This window comes from Eptesicus fuscus, chromosome 10, assembly GCF_027574615.1.
Source record: "Eptesicus fuscus isolate TK198812 chromosome 10, DD_ASM_mEF_20220401, whole genome shotgun sequence".
NCBI lineage: Eukaryota > Metazoa > Chordata > Mammalia > Chiroptera > Vespertilionidae > Eptesicus > Eptesicus fuscus.
This window is the reverse complement of record NC_072482.1, coordinates 8,401,722-8,414,656: the sequence shown is the minus strand read 5'-3', so window position 1 is coordinate 8,414,656 and position 12,935 is coordinate 8,401,722. Positions and strand designations below refer to the sequence as shown.

Here is a 12,935-nt window from a genome sequence, read left to right as displayed (position 1 = left end):
TACAAGAAACTGTGAGTGTTTTCCAGTGGTTCTGTGGATGTTTCTTTTAAGCAAGAAAGCAATATTGATTTCATGTATTTGTCTCCAGTGGATGAAAACTTTCATTGAATTGGAAAGTGTTTGATTTTCTATGTGTTTGTGCACCTGTGTACAGGCACATTCCTAACCACAGGCAAAGATAGAAGCGGTTTGTTATTCTCCAGCGTAAATGTCTCATGGATGTATAGTTGTACTGACGTTCAGGATTTGAGCTGAACAGTACATGGTTTGATTTTCTAGGTAAATAAAATCTTAAGTCCTATTTAATTCTCTGGAAAGTGCTATCTTCCTAATTTTGTTGTAATTCTTCTAAGGCTCAGTTGGAGCTAGCCCTAAGGAGCAGGTACAGGGTCTGAAGTCAAGTTCAAAGTCTCCTTTAGTCCAGGCCCTGGTACACTGTATGTTTATGTAATATGTCTTACTCTGTAATTTTTGGATTGGTTGTGATGGAAGCTCATTTTCTTCAACAAACATTCTTTTCTTTTTACCCCCAGATATATTCGAATAGTTGGGACTCACAACACAGTGAACAAGATTTTTCACATCGTGGCTTTTGAATGCATGTTTACAAACCAAACCTTCACTCTTGAGAAGGGCCTGATAGGTAAGTGTTACAGCTACATTTTGTACATCTGCTTAGATATTTTATTTTCAGGTTTTTTTTTTAATTCCCTTGCCTCATCTCTTAATCAGCTTTGACTAAGAAATTTGGTTGGTTTGAATGCCTTAAGGCTGAGTGACACAGGGGAGGGCTTATATTTTTAGAAGAAGTCAAAATAATACCAGTAAACTTAAAAGAATATCAATTTTTTCTAGTAGTTAAGAATTGAAATGTTCTAGTGATTCGTTCAGATTTGCTTTGTGGAGAATGCTTATGACAGCTGGGCAAAGCCTTTCATACCGAAGGCTTTTCTGTACTTAATGGTAGTAAGATCAGGGAGGAGGTCTGTATACAGTGATCCAGTGCTCATACTTTCCAAGGCTATGCACATATTTTTGACATTGATTTGGTATGAATGTATGTTCTTTTCAGTCTGTATTTGCCCTGTTTAGCCAAGTTCACCTTAAGAAAATGGTTTTAAATTTGTTATGGATTTGAATAAGACCAGAGTAACTGAATTGTCATTGTGAAAGTCAGGTTACCTGGTGGGAAGTACTTCCTGATTGATCTTTCCAAAGGGTATATTTTAAACTTTGGTTATTTGGTTGCTTTCTGTTGTGTTTTGTATTTGTTTTAGGTACTATGTGGTCTGGCATTGTGTACAGTCCCACCAGGTCTTGGCATTCTAGATGTCATGAGTAGCTTTTCCTTTTTGTTCCTTTTCCCCATGCCCACAGGTTTTTCACTCAGCTCTCACCAGGATCATGGTTTGACTAATTAGATTCTTAAATCTGTGCCTTTACCATAGCGTCATGGAACATGCACGCTAGGGGTTTAGGTGGGGGATGAGATGTCCCTGCAAAATAGAAGTTTTTGCCTTCATAAATGACTCATTTCTCCTCCCCTTCTCAAGTCCTGTCCATGCTGGGACACAGCGTAGTGGCAGAGATCCTAAAATCATGGCAGTGACTAGATGGGAAAGACGAGTATAACTTGCAAATGCTTTCTAGTTCTTTCGTCATCAGTCTACATTTTCCTAATACCTGCTGTCCCCTAAATGTAATCCTTTATCATGGAACTATAGGAAAGTAGTATTAATAAAACAGTAGGAGTAGAAATTATTCCAACACAGAGAACTTTTAGAGCTCAACTAAAATAAATAATTTGGTTTTAAATTTGTTATGGATATGGTTTTTCATATAAATGTTAATAATTTTTGTAACTTTTAAGTAATTTTAAAACTAACAGTGCTAAAGCCTTACCTAATGTTATCAAGGTTTTTAATTTTGTGGGCTGTGTGGAATATTGGTGATGGGGCTATAGAGAGGGTTCAGGTTCTCTCCAGGTTCTTTCATAGACTTCAGACCTCACTGTGTGTGGTTATGGCAGTCCTCCCTGGGAAGAATCTTAGAAACAAGATCACCTTCATAGTCTTAAGATGTGTAGCATTTGTCTACTCATTTCAACCCAGTGCACTGCAGTTTTGAATATACTGCATAGAAGTTGCCACCTACTTTAAAAAGGACCCCATTTTTATTGGAGAAAGAACAGATGTGTGGACACAGTAATTATTGAAGAAACAGGACGATCTGGCATGAGAGGCTGTTATAGGAATTAAACTCAGGATTACTTGTAGTGAGGGCTGCTGTTCTTGGTCTGTGTGTTGTGTCTACACTGAACTAGTCAGCATAGTCTGAAGCCATGATAGTCTCAGGTGTGTCAGGGGTGAGAGAAGACTACAGAGATGCAAGAAGTGTTTTTGGTGTCTGGTCAAACACTTTTCGTCGCGCCCTTTCTGTGGTGCTCACAAGTCTGACTGCGAAGAACACTGCAGTCATGTGCCTGTCATCCCTCCTCAGCCAGATGGGGGCAGTGGTGCAGGTGGGCAGGTGTGTGGTGCACATATGGCAGGTGGCCTGCAATGGGATCCCGTCTGTTCCTCCTCCTGCTATCTTCATAGCTCACAGCTGCCCCCGTGCTGGGCACGCAGGGAGGTGTGTGAATCCTGAGGGTGTACCTGTCTGACATGGTAGCTCTGCTTAGTTGAAAGGGGTATTTGAAATAGTAATTGCCAGCCTTCCCTGTGATAACTTCAGGTAAATTTTGGCAGCACACAGGTCTCAGCCAGCCATTCTACAGGGGGCTCGGAGAAAGGAGTGGCCCTCTAATGGGGACAAAGTGAGTATCAGAACCACCTGAAGTTACTTTTAAATTGTAGCTGACAACTGCTTATTCCTCCCCACATCCTGTGAAATGTACACTCCTCCCTTGAGAACCACTGATACAAACTCCAGGTTCTCATGAGGGAAAAAGAGCAAAACTAAAATAATGTCTTCGTGAATAGGGTATCAAACCCTACTTTGATGTTTCAAGATTCAGAACTTCTTTCTTTCACAGTTCGTGGTCATTGTTTCATAGTGTAGGCTACTCTAATTAGAGGAGTACTCTCCTTATACGCCTTAAAATTTCTTTCTTTTTTTTTTTTTTTTAAATTTCTTTATTGATTAAGGTGTCACATATTTGTCCTCATCCCCCCATTCCCATCCCACCCCTCTCCCCACGCATGCCCCAATCCCCTGTTGAACTTAACCGTTGGATAGGCTTATATGCATGCATACAGGTCCTTTGGTTGAACTCTCCCCCTCCCCCCACCCTCCCCCTACCCTCCTCTATCCTCCCTCTGAGGCCCGATAGTCCGATCGATGCCTCCTTGCTTCTGGTTCTGTTCTTGTTCCTCAGTCTATGTTGTTCATCATTTCCCCTAGATGAGCGAGATCATATGTCGCTAGATATATACTAATAAGAACTGAATGTGAGACGAGCAATAATAGTTATGCTGACAGGCAAATGAATCAATCTGTAGCGAGCTTCCCCCTGGACCAACAGTTCTTTTGAGACCCAATTTCAATGTCCAGTAGTTCCTTATGTGTACATGTCAGCACTGACCCCTCAGCTCTGGATGGTGGACAAATGGTGGTAATGGAGGTCCGACTCCCTCTGGTTTGGTCTCGGCCGAACCCAGGGGCACGGCGTCACCCGGACTAAGGGGCACGTGGCCTCACCCATACCCAAGGGGCGCGTGGTCTCACCCGGGCCTGGGACCCAGCCTCACCCGGATGGATCCAGGGGCGCACGGCCTCACCCGGACCCAGGATCTGGCTTCACCCGTACCCAGGGACGCTTGGCCTCTCCCAGACCCAGGGGCACGTGGCCTCACCCGGGCTTAGTTGCACAAGGCCTCACCTGGTTCCAGGGACACATGGTCTCTCCCGGACCCAGGGACGCTTGGCCTCTCCCAGACCCAGGGAATTTCTTTAAAAATGTTTGCGTTTTTTAAAATCAAATGTTAATGTTATTACTTAAAATATATAATGATTCCAGGAAAAACATAAATAAAAATAAACGACATTAGCTCTATAAGATTTAGTCTTCTTCAACCAAAGGGTTTCTGTCCCATTTTTGTTGACAGCATGTCATTCTTCATGCTGCTGCACTTTTACAGATTCATGGGGAAGCTTGGGAGCTGTGTGGGCTCATGTATCCATGGGAACTTTAACTACACTGACCAGTTCTGAGTGTCAGACCCCCTCACAGCATGCTCCCACCTCATCTTCTCCTTCATGTGGTGGCTACTTCTGGACCATGCTGGGAGGTATTCTCGCCTGGGAGTCAGCCTGGGATGACTGTCTCCTTTTCATTAGGAGTATCCTCTTATATAATAAAAGGCTAATATGCAAATCGAATGGCGGAACAATTGGTCACTATGACGCACACTGACCACCAGGGGGCAGACGCTCAACGCAGGAGCTGCCCCCTGGTGGTCATTGCGCTCCCACAGGGGGAGCGCTGCTCAGCCAGAAGCCAGGCTCACGGCTGGCGAGCGCAGCGGCAGTGGCAGGAGCCTCTCCTGCCTCCAAGGCAGTGCTAAGGACCCCTCGGGGGATGTTCGCCTGCCAGCTTAGGCCCGCTCCTTGCGGGGTCCCAGACTGCAAGAGGGCAGAGGCCAGGCTGAGGGACCCCCTCCCCCCAGTGCACGAATGTTGTGCACCAGGCCTCTAGTCTATATATATAAAAGCCTAAGCAACTGGCCAACCATTTGACTGTCTGACCGGTAGCTATGACATGCACTGACCACCAGGGGGCAGATGCACACCCAGAACCAGAGAGGAGGGAGCTCGATTCCAGGGTGCATCACCCAAGAACCGCCCTCTCGCAACCTGGGACCCCTCAGGGGATGTCGGAGAACCGGTCTTGGCCCAATCCCTGCAGGCCAGGCTGAGGGACCCCACCGATGCATGAATCCATGCACCGGGCTTCTAGTAGTATATAGGAGTGTGAACCCGTCTTATTAGTGAGGCATGGAAGGAATATTAGAATAGATATGACTGCTATTTTATAAGCATTCAGCCTCCCAAAGAATGTGTCTCTTTTGCCTTGGCACTACACTTTCTGTGCCAAGTCCTTCTACTTTTTCATAATCTTTGCCAAAATTTATTTGCATTTAATCTTGTATTTGTTTATTTATTTTTAGTTTTTTAATTATATTTTATTGATTTTTTTACAGAGGAAGGGAGAGGGATAGAGAGTTAGAAACATTGGTGAGAGAGAAACATCGATCAGCTGCCTTAATCTCGTATTTAAATTCATTTATTGAATAACCTATTAGTTATTCAGATAGACCAGTACTCACCACCCAGCTTAAAGAACTATCAACTCACAGACAACTTAGTTTATCTATGCATTGCCTACTTCCTCCCCATCAGATTATTTTTAAGGCAATCCCCAGCCTTTTTTTTCATCTTATCCATAAATATTTCAAAATGTATCTCTAAAAGTAAGGACTCCTTTTTGTAGCTGTAATTATAATCCTATACAATAAAAGGCTAATATGCAATTGTACCCTTGACCAGCCAACTGCCCACAGCACCTCCCCCCATCTGGCCCTGCCCCTGATTGGCCCCCCACCCTGATCGGGGGTGGGGCCAGCCAGCCAACTTCCCGTGTCCCCTCCCCCTGGCTGGCAGGGCCCCACCCATGCACAAATTCATACATCAGGCCTTTAGTATTATTATAATACCCCAAAATTGAACATTAATTCTTTATGAGTATTTAATATTCAGTGTTCAAATGTCCCTAGTTGGGTGAAAGTCTGGAGTGAATCTATGTGTTTTTATAGGTTGTTTAAATCAGAATTCAGATGAAATCTGTACTCTCAATAAATAGCTGTTACGACTCTCGAATCTCTCTTTCTCTCCAGTTTATTTGTTGAAGAAACTAGGTTTTTATCTTGTCGAGTTTCTAACAGCCTGAATTTTGGTGATTAAATCCCCACGATAGTATTCAACATGTTCCTCTCTTGTGTTTCTTGTAACTTGGTAGAGGATTAATCTGATTCAAGTTTTATTTTTATTTTTTATTTTTATAAGAACACTAGAGGCCCGGTGCATGAAATTCATGCACTGCAGGGGGTGGGGGGACGGGGTCCCTCAGTTGGGGGGACCTTAGGGGATGTCCAACTGACAGCTCCTGTCTTACAGTCTGCAATTGGGGAGACCTTAGGGGATGTCCAATTGACAGCTCCCGCCATCGCCGCTGCACTCACCAGCCATGAGCCCGGCTTCTGGCTGAGCAGTGCTCCCCTTGTGGGAGCTCACTGACCACCAAGGGGCAGCTCCTGCATTGAGAGTTTGTCTCCTAGTGGTCAATGAGCATCATAGCGACCGGTCATTCTGCCGTTTGGTCGATTTGCATATTAGCCTTTTATTATATAGGATCCTATAGGTGGTAGTATATGTGTCTTATCAAGAAACACAGAAAATTGTTGGTTGTTCCTTTTGGATATTCATTCACAACTATTTAAAACTGCAAAATAGTTACAGCTAATTCTGTCATTCCTTCATTTCGTAGCTAGGAAGAGAGAAAAGTTCTCAATACTCTTTTGATAATCCTGAGATGTGATTTGCCCAGGAAGAAAAGGATAACTCTTACATCCTTTCTTTTTATTTACCAGTTCTTAAAGTGAAGAGGTGGTTACCTGGCATCCTCCAAAGTTGATCAGTGAGGTTTTTTGTGGAGTTTTCCTTTTGGAGCAGGAGTACATATTATTTTGAGTTTATGGGATTAAACAAATTGAATATCTTTTAATCAGTTGTACTCATTATTGATATTCAAATTGTCCTCATCTTTTAGCCTTTTCAGATTTGCTCTTCAGTCTTTCTGACACAACCTCAGTAGTCCTTAATAGTTCCTTGATTTCTGGCAGGACAAAATGTACCAGGTTCACCTTGTACGTCTCCTGCCCCGATCTGGAATCAGCCATTTCTGCAAGAAGCCCTGGTTCCTTTAAGTGGGAAATGACATTTAGAAACCTCAGTCCAAGTACTTGCAATTGGGTTGGTCTTTATTTCTAGGCATTTTCAATGGACAGAACTCAGAAATATGTGCATATATATTTATTTAACATGTAAAATATGTGCATGCTAACACTTCTAATTAAAATTCAGTACACAAAGTTTCTATTTCACCTTTTGATCTTTCATATCCTTTTTTCCATACCGAAAATCTTGGTTATCAGTAATACAGCACAATAATTCATTTGCTTTGTCCCCAGTACATACCAAATAGTCTCAGAGTTACAGTTCTGATACTACCAGGGACCATATGATTACTGAAATTAGTTTTAAGATTTTTGCAGTTACAAGTACTTTTTGGGCCTTTAGGGTATATCCAACTAGAGATATATAGTAAAATTACTGTGTTTTCAAGTCACTTAAAATAATTCTCTGTGTGATCATGACACTATTTCAGTATACACTTTGATTCATTTGTTTCATTTCACTTATTTAGTGATTGCCTTCAAAATGCTTTTTGTCTTATAACTATGTAAAATACTAGAGGCCTGGTGCACGAAATTCAACCTGGCTGGCGATCAGGGCTGATCAGGGCCTCTGGCTGCTGGCTGGGGCCTTCCTTCCCCTGCTGCTGGCTGCCGGCTGACAGCCAGAGCCTTCCTTCGTTCCACCCCCTGTTGATCAGCACACGTCATAGTGAGCAATTGAACTCCTGGTCTCCTGGTCGAACTCCTGAGGGGACACTTTGCATATTAGCCTTTTATATAGAGAGATATACATGGTCTCTAAATCAAATTTACAAAAAAGCTATATTTAGAGAAATCAAGCTTATATTCCTGTCCCCTCTACTCCTATAGGGAATCTCTTTTTCCCTTTAGTTTTTTGGGTTGTCCTTCTGTTTTTAAAAATGGGAAGTAATATAATTTATATTTTGTATCCTCCCAACATTGGTAGCATACTATATGCTATAGATACTTTCTTCACCTTGTTTTTTTGTACTTAACACTATACCTAGCGCTGGTTATATAGGAAGATATTATTGATTCCTTTTATAGCTGCATGGTATTCATTAGTGTATATATACTGTAGTTTATTCAACCAGTTATATATTGATGAACCATTTGGGTTGTTTTCAGTCTTCTGGTACTAGAAATTGTGCTATTGCCTTTTTTTATTTTTGCTAATATATTTTTGTGATCCTGAGAAGAGGGTTACATGATGAAAGGGTAAATGCATGGATAATTTTGCTAGATATTTCCAAATGCATCTCCATAAGGATTGCACCATTTTACAATTCTCATTGGCAATGTATGTGGCACATATTGTCAAACCTCTGGATTTTTTGCCAGTTTGATAGGTGAAAAATGGCATCTCCATGAATTTTTTAACTGCATTTCTCTTATGAGAGAAATTGAGCATCTTTTCATATGTTTAAGGGCCATTTACATTTCTTTTTTCCTTTTAAATAGCTCTTCTTATGAGTCTTGTAGATGAATAGAGAATATGCAGTTAGTAAGACTTGGGGGAGCAGTAAGCACTTCACACTGATATTAGACTGTGCTATTTAGCATTACATGGGTCTCATTTCCCTTCTTAGGTGTCCTAGTTCTTCTAGAAAACATAAGCTCTCACAAATCCCTCTCCATCCTTATCCTTGGCTCTACCTCTGCTTAAGAGATAGCAACTAGAGCTGGAGCTCTAGGCTCAAAATTCAGGGCTGTTTAACCCTTTCATCGAACAAGAAGCAGCTTCCACTACCTGAGTTAGGCCATTAGGTGTTAGCTCTGTGTCTGCCCGCATGCATCCATGAAGACCAATGGCTTTTATGTTCTAGGTTCTTGTTAGTAATTGAGTAGGGCAACAAAATAGGCAGTCTAAGCACAGGAACTCCGTGTTGCTGAAGCTCTGGGAACAGTCACTGCTGCCACCATGGAACTGCGCTGTCTGAACAGGACCGGAACCCATATCCATCAGCCACTGTGCTACCTGCAGTACACTAGAGCAGACAGAAATGTTTTCTTTCCTCCTCCCGTCTTCCAGTCTCACACCAGTTTCTTCCATTGGCAGAACTTCACTAAAAACCAAGCTGGCAAGCTTGGGAACTTGTTTTCAGAGCTTTAGCCTCCAAGAGCAAGGGAGGGAATGGAGCTGGAAGCCGACAGACAGAGAACTGGTTGTGAAAGGGCTCCAGACATCAGGAGACATGCCATCTGATTCCAAGGAGCGGGAGAAGCACGGTGGCCAGGCATGGAAATATGTGGAGCTGAGAACAGCCGACACAGGCACAAGCAGAGTGCAGAGAAAGGCTAAATGTTTAGTTGGGTTGTGAAGGAACCCAACTTCGTGAAGAAGGGTATTTTGAGCTTGGCCTTGAAGAATTCAGTAAACAATCCAGAGCATTACACAGTGCTAATTTACATAGCAACAAAATGGCACCACTGGGTCCCCTGGGAAAAGCTGGAGGCAGAAAACAAATAGGTGTTCTGTAATTGCTACTGTCATCTAAAAGTATTTTACAATTGTTTAGAATTCTGTAAAGTTCCTAGGAAAGTAAACAGAGTTGGAAATCTGTGCTGTGAAGGGCTTTTGAAATCTGTTGAATTGGGGATATGACTTTTCTGCTTTGCAGCTGTGTTTAAAACTGTGTCCTCTGGAGCAGAAACAAGAGATTTGAGCCTGCGGGAGTTCACCAGAGGTTGAAGGGTTAGAATGTGGCAAAGACGGGAGCTTGCTGGAGTAGCAGAGCGGCCTTGAAGACCTCCTTGCAGACAGTTTCTTAAAATAGCACTATTGAGGCTGGACTGGTCCAGACCAAGAGTCTGTACTTTCCAGCTTGTTTCTCTAACCAGATATTAAGGCTGGTTCTAATTGTCAGTGAAGCTTAACTTCTTTATCTACTGTAAATTACTTGGCATTAAGCAGACATTTATTAAGAGGCTGCCAAGTGTATTTTAGGCACTGGGAATAGAAAAATACACAGGTAGCTTCTGCCTTGGAGAATCGTATGAGCTAATGGGAGAGAAAGACACTTAAGCAGAAGGTGACAACATAGCAAAATAAATCAGCTACTGGGAGATGCTATAGGAACACTGGAACAGGGGCACCTAAGCTGAGTTGGGGATGTTATCATGATAGGGTTATGAGTGGGCCAGTCCATAAACAGAGGAAGAAAGTGAGGGTCAGGGGAGAATCATACAAAATGGTGCAAAGACATACTTACCTCTGACTCACTCCAAAGCCAGTGCCCCTTCCAGTGGGCCATCTTGCATCTGGTGGGGGGTTGAAGTAGGAATTACAGTTATTCATAATCTCTCACTCTTCCTCTGGAGAAAATTAAGCATTATTTTCTCACAAGATCTTAAGAGTGTTACAAAACTGTAGGTAAGTAAATACCCCACAATAATGTGTACAGAATATATTTGTTTGCCTGCTACCCTGAGGAACTCATGATCTCAAATGAAAATGGGATGCAGTTCCTACGTGGGGGAGAGGTGGCGGATGATTAGACAGTGATTTCCCATAGTCATTTAGGATTCTTGGCTTAATATAGCCCTTTGTATGTGTTTAAGTTTCATTATCCTTTATACCTGTTTTTTGTTTTTATGTGTTTGAGAATGAGGACTGCCTGAAAGGTTTTATTGCTCTTATTTTACAGAATTTACTTATATATTTTATAGGATTAAATGTTTTGGATGCTACTTACATTTCCCCTTGTCTAGCAGGGATATAGCAGGATGTGTGTGTCCAGATAAATGTAAATGTACACAATTTTTTTCAGTTACAGTTGCCATTTATTGTTATTTTATACTAGAGGCCTGATGCATGAAATTCGTGCAAGAGTAGGTCTTCCTTCTCCCGGCTGCTGGTACTGGCTTCCCTCTGGCACCTGGGACCCGGGCTTCCCTCCGGCCACCAGCATGCACCCGGGACCCGGGCTTCCCTCCGGCCACCGGCATGCACCCGGGACCTGGGCTTCCCTCGCAGCCCCAGTTTTGTTCAGAAGGACAGAAGGACGTCCGGTCTAATTAGCATATTACGCTTTTATTATTATAGATTAGTATCAGGTATACACTAACGTGGTTAGATGTTTATATAATTTAAGAAGTCTCATACCCACCTGACACCATATATAGTTATTACAGTATTATTGACTGTATTCCCTATGCTGTACTCTACAACACATGACTGTTTTGTAACTACCAATTTGTACTTCTGAATCCCTTCACCTTTTCCACCCAGCCCCCCTACCCCTCTCCCATCTGGCAACCATCATTTGTTCTCTGTAGCTGAATCTGTTTCTGTTTCTGTTTTGTTTGTTTGTTTTGTTTTTAGATTTCACATATAAGTGAAATTATATGGTATTTGTCTTTCTCTGTCTGACTTATTTCACTTAGTATAACACATTCTGGATCCATCCTTGTTATTGAAAATGGTAAGATTTCATTCTTTTTTATGGCCAAGTAATATTCCACTGTATATATGTACCACATCTTCCTTATTCACTAGTTTATTGATGAGCACTTAGGTTACTTCCATATCTTGGCTATTGTAAATAACATAGGGGTGCAAGTATCCTTTTGAATTAGTGTCTTGGATTTCTTGGGATAAACAACCAGGAGTGGAATTAACACAGTTGTTTTTATATTTTTATTATTTTTAAAAAATATTTTTATTGATTTCAGAGAGGAAGGGAGAGGGAGAGAGATATATTAATATCAGTGATGAGAAAGAATCATTGATTGGCTGACTCCTGCACACCCCACACCAGGGGATTGAGCCCGCAATTCAGGCATATGCCCTGACGGGAATTGAACTGTGACCTCCTCGTTCATAGGTCGACGCTCAACCACTGAGCATACAAGCCGGGCAACACAGTTGTTTTTAAATGTGGTATTTTGGAGTATATATCTAACATTATGCAACAATATCACTTTCTTACCAATATGCTTCTTCAAATTCACATTCTGCATAGCCAGGTTATTAATGGACCAGGTATTTCTCTGGCACTGACTATGAAAAATGTTCTAATGGCCAAGGAGGTGTAAAATCTAACTTTGTGGGCCTAGTCCCCAATTCACTACCTCAGTCCTCCATCCCAAAACCTGGTAGGTAATTTTTAAATTAAAATTTTTAAGTATAACAAATATATATTCTTATTTCCCCCTGTTTTATTAAAATATATAGGATAGCCCTAGCCAGTTTGGCTCACTGGCTAGAGCGTCAGCCCACGGATTGAAGGGTCCCGGATTCAATTCCTGTCAAGAGCACATACCCTGCCCTGCCCTGCCCTGGTCTGGGCATGTGGGAGAGGCAACCAATCGATGTGTCTCTCTCACATCGACATTTCTCTCTCTGTGTCTCTGCTCCTCCCTTCCACTTTCTCTAAAAATCAATGGAAAAATATCCTCAGGTGAGGTTGACAGCAACAACAAAAATATATATAGCATATATTCACATATATCTTTTTCAGTCAACAGTGTTTTTAATGATATATACGGAGCATTCTCATGCCTTTTTACATTTGTGCAGTAGTCCATTGACTCGCGGTGCTATAATGTACTTAACCAGCCCCCTTTGACTGACATGTAGGTGTTTCCAGTCTTCTACAATAACAATTCTGTGATGACCCTTTTGTAAAGAGTGAGATTTAACCAGAGACGGTTCCAATAAAGCCTAAAACAAAACAAAACAAAAAATACCCATTGTAAGTCCCAGGAACAGCTATATAATTTACAAAGCACAGTGCAAAATGAAAATGTGGGACCTCCTTGTTCAAGAGCAGGGGAACAGTGCAATTAAAAGTAAAGCTCTGGCCGGCGTGGTGCAGTTGGTTGGAGAATCGTCCCATACACCAGAAGGTGGTGTATTCGATCCCCAGTTGGGGCATGTGCAGATGTTTCTCTCCCTCCCTCCCTTCCTCCTTCTCTCCCTTCTTTCCTCTCTCT

At 42.1% G+C, this 12,935-nt stretch overlaps 1 protein-coding gene across 2 annotated transcripts in view; it reads left to right on the top strand.

The window, feature by feature from the left end:
* The window catches only part of BTBD9 (BTB domain containing 9), a 482,681-nt gene that overhangs the window by 327,192 nt on the left and 142,554 nt on the right, over positions 1 to 12,935 (top strand). For both annotated transcript variants that reach the window (XM_054722627.1, XM_054722628.1), the window contains one exon: positions 534 to 643. In XM_054722627.1, the coding sequence (XP_054578602.1) occupies positions 534 to 643 (110 nt within the window). The remainder of the gene's footprint in view (positions 1 to 533; positions 644 to 12,935) is intronic.